Here is a 13,421-nt window from a genome sequence, read left to right as displayed (position 1 = left end):
CTTGCCACAGAAGGTGAATTCCCAGACAGCAAATGCCTTAGCCCACCCTCCAAGTTCCCGCATGACCCCAAATCTCCTTTTCAGTATTATTTCTCTACAGAGACCCTAGTTTCCAGCCACTTGGTCGTGGTGACTTGTGCAACTCTGTAGCTGTCTATTAACCCTCCTAGAAAGTAAGCTTCCCCTGCATCTCCTCATTCAGTCAACTTCGGTCCTTTCAAACGGTTGTTGAATGAATGGTTGGGTGGGCTGGTGGGTGGGTGGACTGAAGATGAGTTTCAGAGTACTGACAGTGAGCCACCCTTCCTTCCTCTGACGGATCTGGGAATGGGGGCAAACCTGCCCCTTAGCGCACTCTGTTTTTTGTCCTGGTGCTGTCCCAGCCCGGGAGCCAAAGTCTGATTAGGGAATGTTTTCAAATAGTCTTTTTTATTCTTATCCCTCCTGTGCACTATACTGCTGGCCATTAGGATGGGTGCTCAGTTCTTTTAATGCCAATATTATAAATCAGTATAGTCCCATATTAAACACAGAAGGTTTTGTTTATTCAGAATTTGGACGTACTGTATTTTAACATTGCAAACCACCACACGCGGCCCCAGTGATTCAAAACTAGGCGCAGGCCACCTTAAACCCACCTGTGCTTCTGTCTCCTCAGTATAAGGCCACTTGTGCCCACTTTCCTGGGGACAGAAAGCTCTGCTGGGGCTGTGGACCTTCCCATATGACCACCCTTACCTACCACGTCTGTCAGACAGCGGCCCCCGAGGAAGTGCCAAGGACCGGGCCCTGCCTGTAGTAGGTGCTCATGAAACGTTTGCGAAAGGATGCACAGAAAGTGAATGGATGAACGTTTAGCCTTTTTTTGCTCAGAGAACTGAGATATCCCTGGTCTCAGCCACTGCCCAGCTCAGACCTGACTTGGAGGCAGCAGGAGTTTGCTTTGCCCCAAACGGAAGGTGTGTCCTGGTGGGTTTTATGTGCAACCTGCCCCTAGGTTCAAATCCCTGGAGCAGTCTGGGTGGTTTGAAGCATAAAAAGGCAAATGTGTCACTCACACTTGATGTGTCTGTCTAAAATTTCGAGTGCTCTGGTGCCCAAGACAGACGTTAGTTGCTCGCATGGTGTAAACAGGTCAGGGGTACACTTTTACCTCTGGGAAAGTGAAGCGTGCGGCAGGAAAGCACAATCAGCGGGACATTTGGGTGTCTGGACACAGCCCTGCTCCTGGTTCATCGCTCCACGTATGTTAGCCTTTGAAAGGGGCTGCTGTTTTTCAAAGCAGCATCATGTAGGTTTGTTTTTTTTAACACCAAATTTTATTTGGTTTGATTAAGCAAAGGATTTCAGCTCCATTTTACAGGTTGATCTTATAATTCATTCTCTCTCTCTCTCTCTTTTCTTTTGCTCTTCTAGGGATTCCTGACAAGGAGAACGTGAGTAGCTCACTCTCTCTGCCTAGCTTCTAAAAACTGTCAAAAGGTAAAAAATAACCATGGTAACCTTGCCAGCAAAGAGAGCTCTTTATCCACGTTCAACAGAGCAATAAATATTTTTCTAATCTTATTCTGGCATCTTTGGGGGGCCACTTTGAAGTATGAAGGGGAGAAGGCCGATTGCTATGACATGGTCACCACACGCCCTTGACATTAGTGGGTCTGAAGGAAGGTTATTCTAGGGGCAAACGGTGCAAGTGCTGTTTTCTCTTTCCCATGATGCATACGCAGCAGTACAACAAATCATTAGTTTAACAGCCTATAGAAAACATGTTGTTTTTCCTTAGTGGGAATACAAAAACATGAAATTCAGGGTCAGATGATGAATTTACCTAATTGAACACTAAAGTCATATTTCTCTTTGGAAGCTAAAAAACAAATAATTGCTGTAGTTGTTTAGAGAAAGCAGGGGAGAGAATAGAAGGTTTAGGACAAATTTCACCTAGGAAACAGTACCAAGTGTGCCTTCTCAGGGTGGAAGTGATGCAGTGTCATTGTCTTTGTGTGTAAATAATGATGATGACATTAATTATGTTAACTGGAATCTAAATTTAGACAACAGCATGGAAGGGTAACTGATGGAACCATGCTATGGTTCATCTGAAGCCGTGCTCAGTGGCTCTCAGAGTGTCATCTCGCCATTGTGCTCCTTGGTGGCAATATCACAGAATTGTCACCCTTTCCTCTCCCTGTTCTTGTCCTGTCTGTGGGCTAAGATATCGTCTCAACTAAGTTCAGATTACTTCTGTATTCCTCTTCAGAGTGCTGACTCTACCTTTCTCTGGGTCCCCCTGTTTCCATAATCTTGGTTTTATGGGCTGGCTGGGGATTCTGGCCCACACTGGTACTGCTACAAATTTGGGTTCAGGACCCAGAAATGCTGCTTCAAATGTCACACCAAAAGTTTCCTTGGCTTGGTTCAGCAAAGGACTTTGGCTCCTCCCTGGGGGGACGTGTGCATGCAGCTTGAGCTCTCTAAACATCCTCGCCTCATCTTCAAAACGCGGATGTCAGCCCTGAGCACCCTAAAAGGCCATTATGAATACTGAATGAGGCCGTCTGTGGAAAACCTAGAGATATTACAATAGAGCTCAGTAAATGTTAGGACTATTATTATAATCATTACTTTCTCAAGCCTCCTATCATTTTCTAGCTATTTTTCCTTCTCTGAAAATGTCCTACCCTTTATAAAGTACCTTTTCTTTTGTCTTTATGGCTGGCCTTAAAATACCTGTCTTCAGTGAACCTGAGGTTCATGGAGAGTCCAAAGCCATAGCCTTTAGTGCCAGAAGTAACTATCTCCTCCTGACACCATTTGAGACACGGATGCCCCCGAGACACCGCAACAAAAAATACCCAGCCGTCGGCCAAATCAAGATGACAAGAGAGCCTGCAGCCTCCTCATCCAGGGGCTCTCTGCGATGCTGAGGGTGCACAGAATGGCCAAACCCTGGGGGTCTCAGCTGTTCTGATCTTCAAAAGGAAGCACTGTCTCTCTTTGGCCCCGGGCCACCTTTACGATGGACCTCCCTGCAGCGGGGCGACAGGCACAGGTTCTAAGCAGAAAGTCCACCAGCTGTCATCATGTAGCATTTTGTCACATACTTGTGACAAACGAGGAATTCGATGTTTGCGGAAAGTTCGAAACGACGACATAGGGGCTGGCCAGGCTGTCTCCCCTGTGTTAGTTGTGGGGTAGCTCCCGTGCATCTGTGTGGGCCATTCCGTGTCCAATCCTCTGGCAGATGGAAAAGCACACGTTTTCTCTGTCAGCAAGTAGAGTGGACGCAATGTCACCCTGTGCTCTTAGGAAACCTCTCCGATGCCATCAAAGGAAAGCAAATGGGATGAAAGACATTCGTGAACAGAGCTGAAGCTCTAGAAGGATGAAGAGAAGCCTGAGATCCTTAAAGTGGTGTTAATTGAAGTATTTCCTTTGTAAGAGACAAGTTGTGTTGTGATGGTTCCTTTAATCCTTTACCTTCTGTAGCTGCACACTGGGCCATGTTATGTTCCCTTGGTGTTTCTAGACAGAATGATATGCCGGCAACTGAAGTGAATGCACGTAGACTATCGTTTCGGTGTCCAAACACAGTCTCTGTGGAAAGAATATATTCTCCTCTCCAGCTCCTACTCTTGATTATGTTAATCGCCGTGTTTGACTTTTAATCAAATATGCAGACGTCACCATGTGGTGTTTGCAGCTGCCTCACCAGCTACGTTTTATTTCCAGACCTAGGCTTACCTTGCCTAGAAAGAACTTCCTTGTCCTAAGTTGCACTTTTGTAGAAACAAATGGGCTGGCGGTTAACTTGCTGGATTATTTTGTTTACTACCTACTGTAATTGAGAGGGGCAGTATTTAAGTACCACAGGATACTGGAACCTATAAAATGATTGATAACTTCATCAGAAAAATGACCACTGAGCCAAAAAAATAAGTAGACTGTTTTGGTAGGGTTGTGATTGTTTGCGGCTATTGTATTTATAAAGAAATTTTTCTCCGTGATCTGTTTAAGTTGTATTTTTCTGTCTTTATGTGCCATATCTGACTGACCATGTTTAACAGAGAAGCTAAAAAAAATCACAATTAAAAGAGAGCTTTTTTTAAAATCATTGTTCAAGTACAGTTTTCTCCCTTTAAAAGAGAGCTTTATAGTCAAATATTACGGTTGCCCTTTGAAGGAAGGAGCTTGTATAAAATTTTTTGCTATTCATGTAGGTAGTGCTGCTCACTGTGCTGTATCCTTCTGAGAGGCGACTGCTATGGAGTTTTGTAATCTTAGACATTTATACTTTTCTTCCTGAGTGTGCAAGAAGCCAGAAAATAGACTCAGGAAGAGATTACAAAATAATTCCATTTCCTGACTTACAAACATCTTGTTTCCAAAAAGATCATTTGAGGTCTTCATTTTTTAGACAGTTCTAGTGCTGAGAGTGTCACTAGAAGCTTCTTGCTAAACAGGAGAGCGTCCTTGCCAGCAGAAAACACTGTCAATGCAGACGGAGGTCGAAGGTTTCCCAAGTGCTGGAACTGATGCTAGCTATTAATCATGGGCAAGCTCTGGAGTCTTATAAAACTATTTGTAGGTCTCATTTTTAGAAGGTGACAAAGTTTCTTAAACTTTTAAAAATCATGTGCCATTTATGTGAATAACAAATTTCAGAAATTATTGTAAAGACACAAGTTTTTAAATGTCAAATGGTCAGGAAATAATCTACACAGTTTGTGAAAGCTCTCAGTAAGGAGAAAGAGTAATAGAATAATAATAAGCAAGTAACTATTAGGGTTAAAAGGCTAGGAATTTTAGGAATTTTTAGGGACTATAATAACATTTATTTCTACTGCTGCTCTGTTTCAAGTTTAGAGGAAATAAATGAGAATGTTTTCCACCAATTAAATGGCAACATCTTATTTTACCATGTTAGACTGGCTGTGATTCTGGGCCAGTCATAGGGAGATGTGTATCCTGATACAAACTTAAAATGTAAAAACTTAGACAATCCTATAAAACCCAGTAAAACCTTCACCTTTAGAACACCTACTGGATTCTAATGAACAGTTTTTTGCAGAACACAAAAGTTTGTTTTTTTCCAAAGATTTTATTTATTTAATTTTAGAGGGAGGGGGAGGGAGGGAGAGAGGGAGAGAAGCATCAGTGTGTGGTTGCCTCTAGTGTACCCTCTACTGGAGACCTGGCCCGCAACCCAGGCATGTGCCCTGACTGGGAATTGAATTGGTGACCCTTTGGTTTACAGGCCTGTGCTCAATCCACTGGGTCACACCAGCCAGGGCAGAACACAAAAGTTTTTAAAATCCTGCTTTAAAACATGACTGATGCAAGTCCAAGGCTTATCAAAGTATCTTGGCCAGAGCTCCCGGGCTTACCCAGCATCCCTTTCCCCTGTTTGTGGGTGAGAATGGTTTCCCTGGTGCCAATGCTGCCCTGAAACGACGTGCGTGTCACAGGCGGAGGGTGCAGACCAGCCAAATGCTGAAGACTCAGAAAAGACTGAGCCTGCTCCTCTTGATTTTGAAGGACAGATTGCCTATGGCCCAAGTGGAGGTTAGAGTGAGGGCATTGCAGGCCCTGGTCTGTGCAATGTCTAGTGTGTAAATACTTAGTTCTCCAGCGGGCCGATCGGAATGCGTCGTTCAGAGCCAGGATTCACTTTGTCTGCCCCGCCTCCTGGAGAACACCAGCAAGTTAGTGTCCACGGGGCCAAGGACAGCCTGAGCTCTCTGAGGATGTGTTTGTTTTGGTGTTTGCGAGGTATGGGTTATATGGGGCAGAATGCCCTTGCTGAATTTCTTTCTGCTTTCTATTCCATCTATTGTAAAAGCTGACCATACCGCCTCTCTCCTTCTCTCTAGCTTCTGCAGTGGTAGATTGATTGAATTTCTAAGGTACCGGGTGGTTGTCCTTCATCTGAGCAGTACATAATAAATGCAGGCAACACTCTTAACTACCTGGTCTCAGGTTGCCAGTTAGACCATGTGGTCGTTGCCACCAAATGTTCTCGGTCACGTTTGCAGGACCCGCTTTCTGTGAGTCTCCTGTCAAAAAGGCACATGTTGGGTGATATTGGGGTGGTGCCTTGTTAACATATTTGAGAGTTATGTCTATAATATTATGAATTACATTTGGTGATTGTTTCAATGTTCTGATTTGGGTTCCTTTACGTTTTAAAATTTTGTTTTATGACACAGAACTTCTTAATGGTGCTGCCGGGCTAATGGTTTACTCTGGTCATCACTGATGGTGCTCTAGGGTTACTTTGAATATATTCTCTCATTCTTCTCTGTAATCAGAATTTGACGTGGCCAGGTACTGCAGAGAGAACCTGGATAGCATTTAATCCTTAAATAGCATTGTAATCAAAGAAACGAGATTCCCTGTCTCTCTAGCCCTAGCTTCTCCTGACTCTCACTTGAAAAACTGGCACGGCCTTGAGGCGAGCCTGCTCAGGATCGGCTCGCTGCCGAGAATCAGGTCCACTCTCCGCAGGGACGAGGAACATAATGTCCTGTTGACGATAAGGTGCTTGCTCTATTGCTGATTCCAAAGTTGTGGGAGAGGGTTCTTGTCCTCAGAAATATTTCATCCTGTGCTGCAGGCAATTATGTTCATCACCAGCAACTTTGGGCCACGGGCACATTATCTCAACTGATTGCGAGTGTAAAATAATACAGTGTTTATGTTTGATGAATTTGAATTTTTATTGTTCCTGTTTTGAGGAGTTGAGACCAGATTATTTGCAAAATATGTCTTCTTTGTAGGAGAGAAAATTGTAGTGTTCTCAGATTGGATAAGTTAATCTAGTGATTACATGTCACATAGGATTTGGATTCTTTTATAATAACAATTCTGGGTTGGTCAGACTCCCCTGAGTCCATAGATATTAAAATATTCTGTAGTCACTCTCTTTATCTTTAGGTAAAATTACATGGAAGAGATCTAGATGATAGATACGCATATACATGCACATACACTTACATACAGATTTGGTATATAGACACATACATATGTATGATTATGTAAATATATTTAACTATTTTCATTCTTAAAATTTTGGGGAAAGGAAATTGTAAAACCACCTTTAGTAATATGATCTGGCATTCTTATTGCTAGCTTTCATAAATGCTTAAGTTCTCTTCACTCAAATAAAAACTAAGTTTTTATTTCAACTTAGTTCTATTTTCCAAAGAATGATTCAGAATACCCGTAGAATATGCCACCTATTTGCTTGAAAACCTTTCCTTTATCACATGTGTGTTGATGGGCTGCAGGCTCCCTGGGGGGGCTACAAAAAAATACCCAGTACCTTCAGCAAGTTGCAGTAACATGTGGAGGAACACATGTGAACATAAAGGTACACGGAGGTGTCATGGGCACATGTGGGCAGAGAGCGTAGCAAGGGGACATGCATGGCCTTAGCTCTTCAGGCTTGAGTTAAAGTCCAGCTCTGCCACTTATGGCCCACGTGAAGGTGGACGAGTTAGTTCACCCCTTAGTCCTCTGTTTCCTCATCCGCAGGGAGAGTAACAGTGGCGCCCTACCCCAGGGAGCTTGCAGAAGGATTCATGAGATGATGCGCACCAAGTGCCCAGCCAGCGCTGCAGCCCGCTGTGCGCTCTCAGGAGACACGTAGAGGTCTGTGCAGGTCCCAGGGGGGCGGGCAGGGGCTCGGAGCAGGCCTCACGGAGGAGGAAATGCCTGCGTGCGTTCTCAGTGGAAAGTAGAAGTTATCCAGGTGAACAGGAAAGGAGAACATTGCATGAACAAAGGAACAGAGTTCCAGAACTTTCTCAAGGCTAATCTCATCAGATCTAAATTCAAAAGCTGTTATGTTGGACACTCTACTTTCTAGAATACCTTTCAAAGTCATAAAAATCTGACTTCCAAGCTTCAGACATTTCAGGGTCTCAACAAATCAACATATTTTACCCCGTAAAGCCTGATCTGTTTTGAATGTAGGTGGGGAATTAGCTTGAATTTCCCCTGTTTGTACCTCACAATATCATGTCTCCTTTCTAAAAATGGCAGGTCTGGATGGCTGACACCTAAGAAGCCTGTTGTGAGCTCTGCTTCCCAGCCAGCTGCCTGTTCTAACTGTGCAGCCCGTGCTCCCCGCTTTCTGTCGTTCTCCTGTGTGTTTTCTCCCTTCTCTCAAATGCACCACTCAGCACAGCTTTCTACTGAGTCCTGCCCTCTTTCACCTTTTCCATTTGTCAAGGTCACTTTAAATTTCATTCCAGTTCTCCTACGTGCCAGCCATCCCCCAACCAAATGGGGGTTATTATCAAATTTAATAAGAATGCTTTTGATTCCATATTCAAGGCATCAATCAGCATGTTAACTCTAGCAACATTCAGCAGATGACCTAACTCTGTGGAATTTAATTTGTTTGTACTAATTGATTTGTATACGTGATAAAATTACCCTTTCTAGAGATGAAAAGGAAACTTGGGAAAGCATACCATGAAAATGCTGGACAAATAACAAGGACTCAGTCATTACATTCACTTCTGTCGTGCTTTTCAGTCACTTGTGATTTGGAAGAGAAGGAAGGCAGTAATTTTCTTTCTATCTCAGGAGGCATTAGTATGACGGATCTTAATTCTCACTCATTTTTATAGCCCATGTTCCCAGAATGCATCCGTTTCTGTCCCTGGCTCTTAAGTGCCAGGTGACTTGACACTGTCCAAGTCACCTCCATGAGCTTCAGTTTCGTCATTGGTAAAAAGGCGATCCCCAAACTAGCACAATGAAAGGATTGCTGGGGGATCAGTTAACGTCGAATATGGGGAAAATTCTAAAACTTGACACTACTTAAAAAAAACATTATTTTGAGTTCCCTGGATCTTAATTCTAAATAAGATCACACCCCTGTTGTAGCCTAAATCCAAGGACATTTTTGTGTCCTGGGGGGATCACTGCAGTTGGCCAGTGGGTTCTAGTTCATATGGAGATTTGGTCTGGGGGGCTTTATAAAGGTGCTCTTCTTGCATCCTGTGTTAGGACTTGGTCCAGTTCTGAGTTCTGGGAAGAATTTAGAATGCCAAATGGAAAGTCATTCATCCTAATGTCTGTATTAATTTGGCTTACCCAAAAGAATGAAAATCCCCAAGTCACACCAAGTGCTTACTGGGTGCTGTAATTTGATAACCCAATCCCAAACAAAGTGAGGAAACCACACCCAAAATTGACTACACAGGACGGACCAGGACAGAGAGTCAGAGCTGGAACGTGAAGATGTACTGAAGAAGGCACCTGGCTTGTTCGGGGCGCCCAGCAGAATATCATGGATGTTATCACAGCAGTTTACCCTGGACCTTCTAGTTTTAGGGTAGGTGAGGATTTTTATGTTATGTTTACTTCACTGCAAAGCGTGAAAGCATTGTAGTGTATGTCCAACTCTCTAGTAAAGGAATTTATAACAAATGCAAAAATGGCTCAGTCGTTCAACCAGATATTCTTTTAAATGATTGAAGCAGTTAATGGTCTCTGTCCCACCTACCCCAAACCTCCTGCTTCCTCCAGTTTTATATTTTGTATGTATTGTCTTCCTATCTCTTTGGTGTCTGATAGATTCAGAAGAACACTTGGGCTCCCTCTGGTGGCCATTCCAATATTTATGCATATCTAAGCTTAAAGCTGAAGTTTTAGTTACATGACACAAAATTTTTGGGTGAAAGTGGAAATATTAATAGTAAATGTTATTTCCTTTTGTAAAATGCCTCATAATTGGGAACCTCCAGATTGGATAAAATATCCAATTCATTTATTCATATACTCATTTATTCATTCATGTCGTCTAATCTAATAAACTGTTGGTATTTGGCTTTCTGAAATGAAGAAGCATGTGGTCTGAGAGTCCATAGAAAGACATCTTATCCCAATCCTGTAAGTCAGATTTTCTCAAGTAGCCATCCTATTAATAAGCAAGTTTTTATAGAATGTGTCCTGTGTATTAAGCCAGAGTTAGGCATGGTAGGAAATATTTGTTACTTGCCTTTTTAAAAATATATGAATTTGCTCTTCTTTAACAGTTGGCAATGTTATATTATTTCTTTTTTCTTCTTTAAATCATAATCCCACTCTTTACCCAGAGAATTTCATCCTATTAAATTAATATTTTTGTAAGCTAGATTACTTTTTAATTGTGTCAGTGTATTAGTCAATATACAGATTTAACTACAATAACCCAGGCCCAAACATAAGCCTCTTAAATGAAATAGAAGATAGTTTTCCTTCATGTTAACTGTCCAAATGTGAGCTGTCTAGGATTAATATGGCACCCCATGTTGTAATGTATTTTTATGATTGAAAGTCTATTCATTACCTTATTCTTATACTTTTGTGTGTCAAAAATAAGTATATAAATTCAAATCTTAGCATTTTTAAATGTCTTGTGACCATAAGTCTCTAATAAATTTTTTCCTCTGAATTGAGTTATAACAGTAGTATTACACAATTGTCAAAACAAAATAAACAGACTTCCAGCCAAGGTAAGTCTATTTCATGGAGGCATAGGTAAATACACTTTCCCTCCTCGCACAACCAAAAGAAGGACAACAACAAATTTAAAAACAAAAACACCCAGAACTTCCAGAAAATGTAACTGTGTGGAAGTCTGACAACCAAGGAGTTAAAGAGGAAACACTCATTCATACTGGTAGGAGGAGTCAAACTGGCAGCCAGGGCAGAGAGGACACATGGCAAGGTGTTGGCTGGAGAACCTGGCAGTCCCACATTTGCATGTGGATCAACCAGGAAGAACAACTGGGGAGTGAGACAGGAATGCACAGCCCAGGCTTCCAGTACAGGGAAATAAAGCCCCAAAACCTCTGGCTATAAAAACCTGTGGGGATTAAGGCAGTAGAAGAAACTCCCAGCCTCATGGAAGAGTTCACTGGAGAGACCCACAGGGCCCCACCCACTGAGGAATCAGCACCAGAAGGGCCCAATTTGCTTGTGGGTAGTGGGGGAAGTGACCAAGAGCCGGCAGAGAGCTGAGCAAGCAGCATTGTTCCCTCTCGGAGCCCTGCCCCACATATAGCATCACAATGCAGCAATATGGGTTGCCCCACCTAGGCAAATACCTAAGGCTCCGCCCCTTGCTATGTAACAGGTGTGCCAAGACAAAAAAAAAATGGCTAAACTGAAACAACAGATCAAAGCTCCAGAAAAAATACAACTAAACGATGAAGAGATAGCCAACCTATCAGATGCACAGTTCAAAACACTGGTAATCAGGATGCTCACAGAAATGGTTGAGTATGGTCGCAAAATACAGGAAAAGGTACAGGCTATGAAAAGTGAATAAAGAAAAATATTCAGGGAACCAACAGTGAAGGGAAGGAAACTGGGACTCAAATCAATGATTTGGATCAGAAGGAAGAAAGAAATATTCAACTAGAAGAGAAAGAAGAAACAAGAATTCACAAAAATGAGGAGAGGCTTAGGAACCTCTAGAACAACTTTAAATGTTCCAACATCCGAATCATAGGGGTTCCAGAAAGAGAAGAAAAAGAGGAAGAAATTGAACTTATTTGAACAAATAATGAAGGAGAACTTCCCCATTCTGGCAAAGGAAATAGACTTCAAAGAAGTCTAGGAAGCTCAGAGAGTCCCAAAGAAGTTGGACCCAAAGAAGCACACACCAGGGCACTTCATAATTACATTACTCAAGATTAAAGATAAGGAGAGAATCTTAAAAGCAGCAAGGGGAAAGGAGAGAGTTACCTACAAAGGAGTTCCCACAAGACTGTCAGCTGATTTCTCAGTAGAAACCTTGCAGGCAAGAAGGGGCTGGAAGGAAGTATTCCAACTCATGAAAGGCAAGGACCTACATCCCAGGTTGCTTTATCCAGCAAAGCTATCATTTAGAATAGAAGGGCAAATAAAGTGCTTCCCACATAAGGTCAAGTTAAAGGAGGTCATCATCACCAAGACCTTATTACATGAAATGTTAAAGGGACTTATCTAAGAAAAAGAAGATGATCAAAACCATGAACAATAAAATGATGACAAACTCACAACTATCAACAACTGAACCTAAAAGAAAAACAAAAATAAACTAAGCAAACAACTAGAACAGGAGCAGAATCGCAGAAATGGAGATCACATGGAGAGTTACCAGTGGGGAGGGGTTGGGGTAGAATGGAGAAAAATGTACAGGGAATAAGAAGCATAAATGGTAGGTAGAAAATAGACAGGGGGAGGTTAAGAATAGTATAGGAAATGGAGAAGCCAAAGAACTTACATGTACAACCCATGGACATGAACTAAGGGGAAGGGGAATGCTGGTGGGAGGGGGGATGCAGAGCAGAGGGGAATAAGGGGGAGAAAAAAAATGGGACAACTATAATAGCATAATCAATAAAATATACTTTAAAAATAAATATTTTATAGATGTTATAAATTACTAAACATTAAAGTAAATTATTATTGACAGTACATCATTGTGTGCTTTTTAAAAATGAATTTGTTATCTATATGCAATGGAGATTTAACATTAATTCTATTCCTCTTCTTGGTTTTTAGGTAAGTACTAGGAAGGCCTGTTCATGTAAGTAAGCAAATGGGAATGGAAATAGTTTTAAATAGCAATGTCACCAAATCCTTTGACTCTTGGGCAGCTGGTGTCATTTCTCATGGAGAGACAGAGAGGATGGTGTAGTCTCAGTGGAGGCAATGGCAAGCGTGGCATCCTGGGTGGATTTGGAAAGTGGAGCTCACAGGGTGTTCCGATGAATTACTGTAAGGAGAGAAAGAAGGGAGTCGAGGAGGACGGCAGGGTTTAGGGCTTGACCCCGTGGAAGGACGCAGCTGCCAGCAGCTACGAAAGGGAAAGCTGAGGAAAAAGTGAGTTCGGGGGTCTAGTTTGAAGGTCGTTGTACTAGGCGGTATCTGGGAGTGAGGTGTGATTAGACGTTTGTTCTATATCTCCCTGGTCCAGTCAGTAGTTAATGATAATGAACCTTAGTGAGAGTGTTAATGAGGTTATATTTTGGGTATTTATACCAAGTAGCATGTGCCTGGGGCGTGAATGAAATTAGAATGTGTCTGAAAGAAATGAAAATACTGAGACAAAAACCAGCAAGAATTTTACTAGGTTTGCCACTTTTCTCTGTTACATTTTGTAGATTTATGTTTGTAAGTAAATTCTGTAACTGCTGATGTCACCTTTTGAATTAATTAAAGGTTGCTGCATGGAATATTTCAACTACAGACAGTAAATGAATTAAGCTAACAAAGTGTTGCTTAATAGACGTCCTCAGGGACCTAACTTAATGAATAGGTAGAGGGATATTATTTGTAACTTAACCCACAATTTATTTTTATATGAATCAGTGATTTCAAAGGCAATGGCCTTCTTGGAACAATTTGTTTTCTTAATTAGTTTAATCATTCTCTAT

General features: G+C 42.0%; 1 protein-coding gene across 12 annotated transcripts in view; it reads left to right on the top strand.

The window, feature by feature from the left end:
- Positions 1 to 13,421, top strand: part of RAPGEF4 (Rap guanine nucleotide exchange factor 4) — a 277,233-nt gene that overhangs the window by 157,875 nt on the left and 105,937 nt on the right. For 7 of the 12 annotated variants that reach the window (XR_004902609.1, XM_028509418.2, XM_028509417.2 and 4 more), the window contains one exon: positions 1,417 to 1,436. The exons of 4 other annotated variants lie outside the window; for them this stretch is intronic. Coding sequence is in view for 7 of the 8 variants with exons in the window: in XM_028509418.2 (XP_028365219.1) it covers positions 1,417 to 1,436 (20 nt within the window). In the remaining variant the exon portion in view is untranslated. Of the gene's footprint in view, positions 1 to 1,416; positions 1,437 to 5,270; positions 9,347 to 13,421 lie in introns of those variants that run through there. One more of the 12 variants, XM_036023291.1, reaches the window with a different exon arrangement.

The sequence above is a fragment of the Phyllostomus discolor genome, chromosome 4 (assembly GCF_004126475.2).
Source record: "Phyllostomus discolor isolate MPI-MPIP mPhyDis1 chromosome 4, mPhyDis1.pri.v3, whole genome shotgun sequence".
Taxonomy (NCBI): Eukaryota; Metazoa; Chordata; class Mammalia; order Chiroptera; family Phyllostomidae; genus Phyllostomus; species Phyllostomus discolor.
The sequence above is the reverse complement of the archived record's forward strand: the minus strand, read 5'-3'. Positions and strand labels throughout refer to the sequence as shown.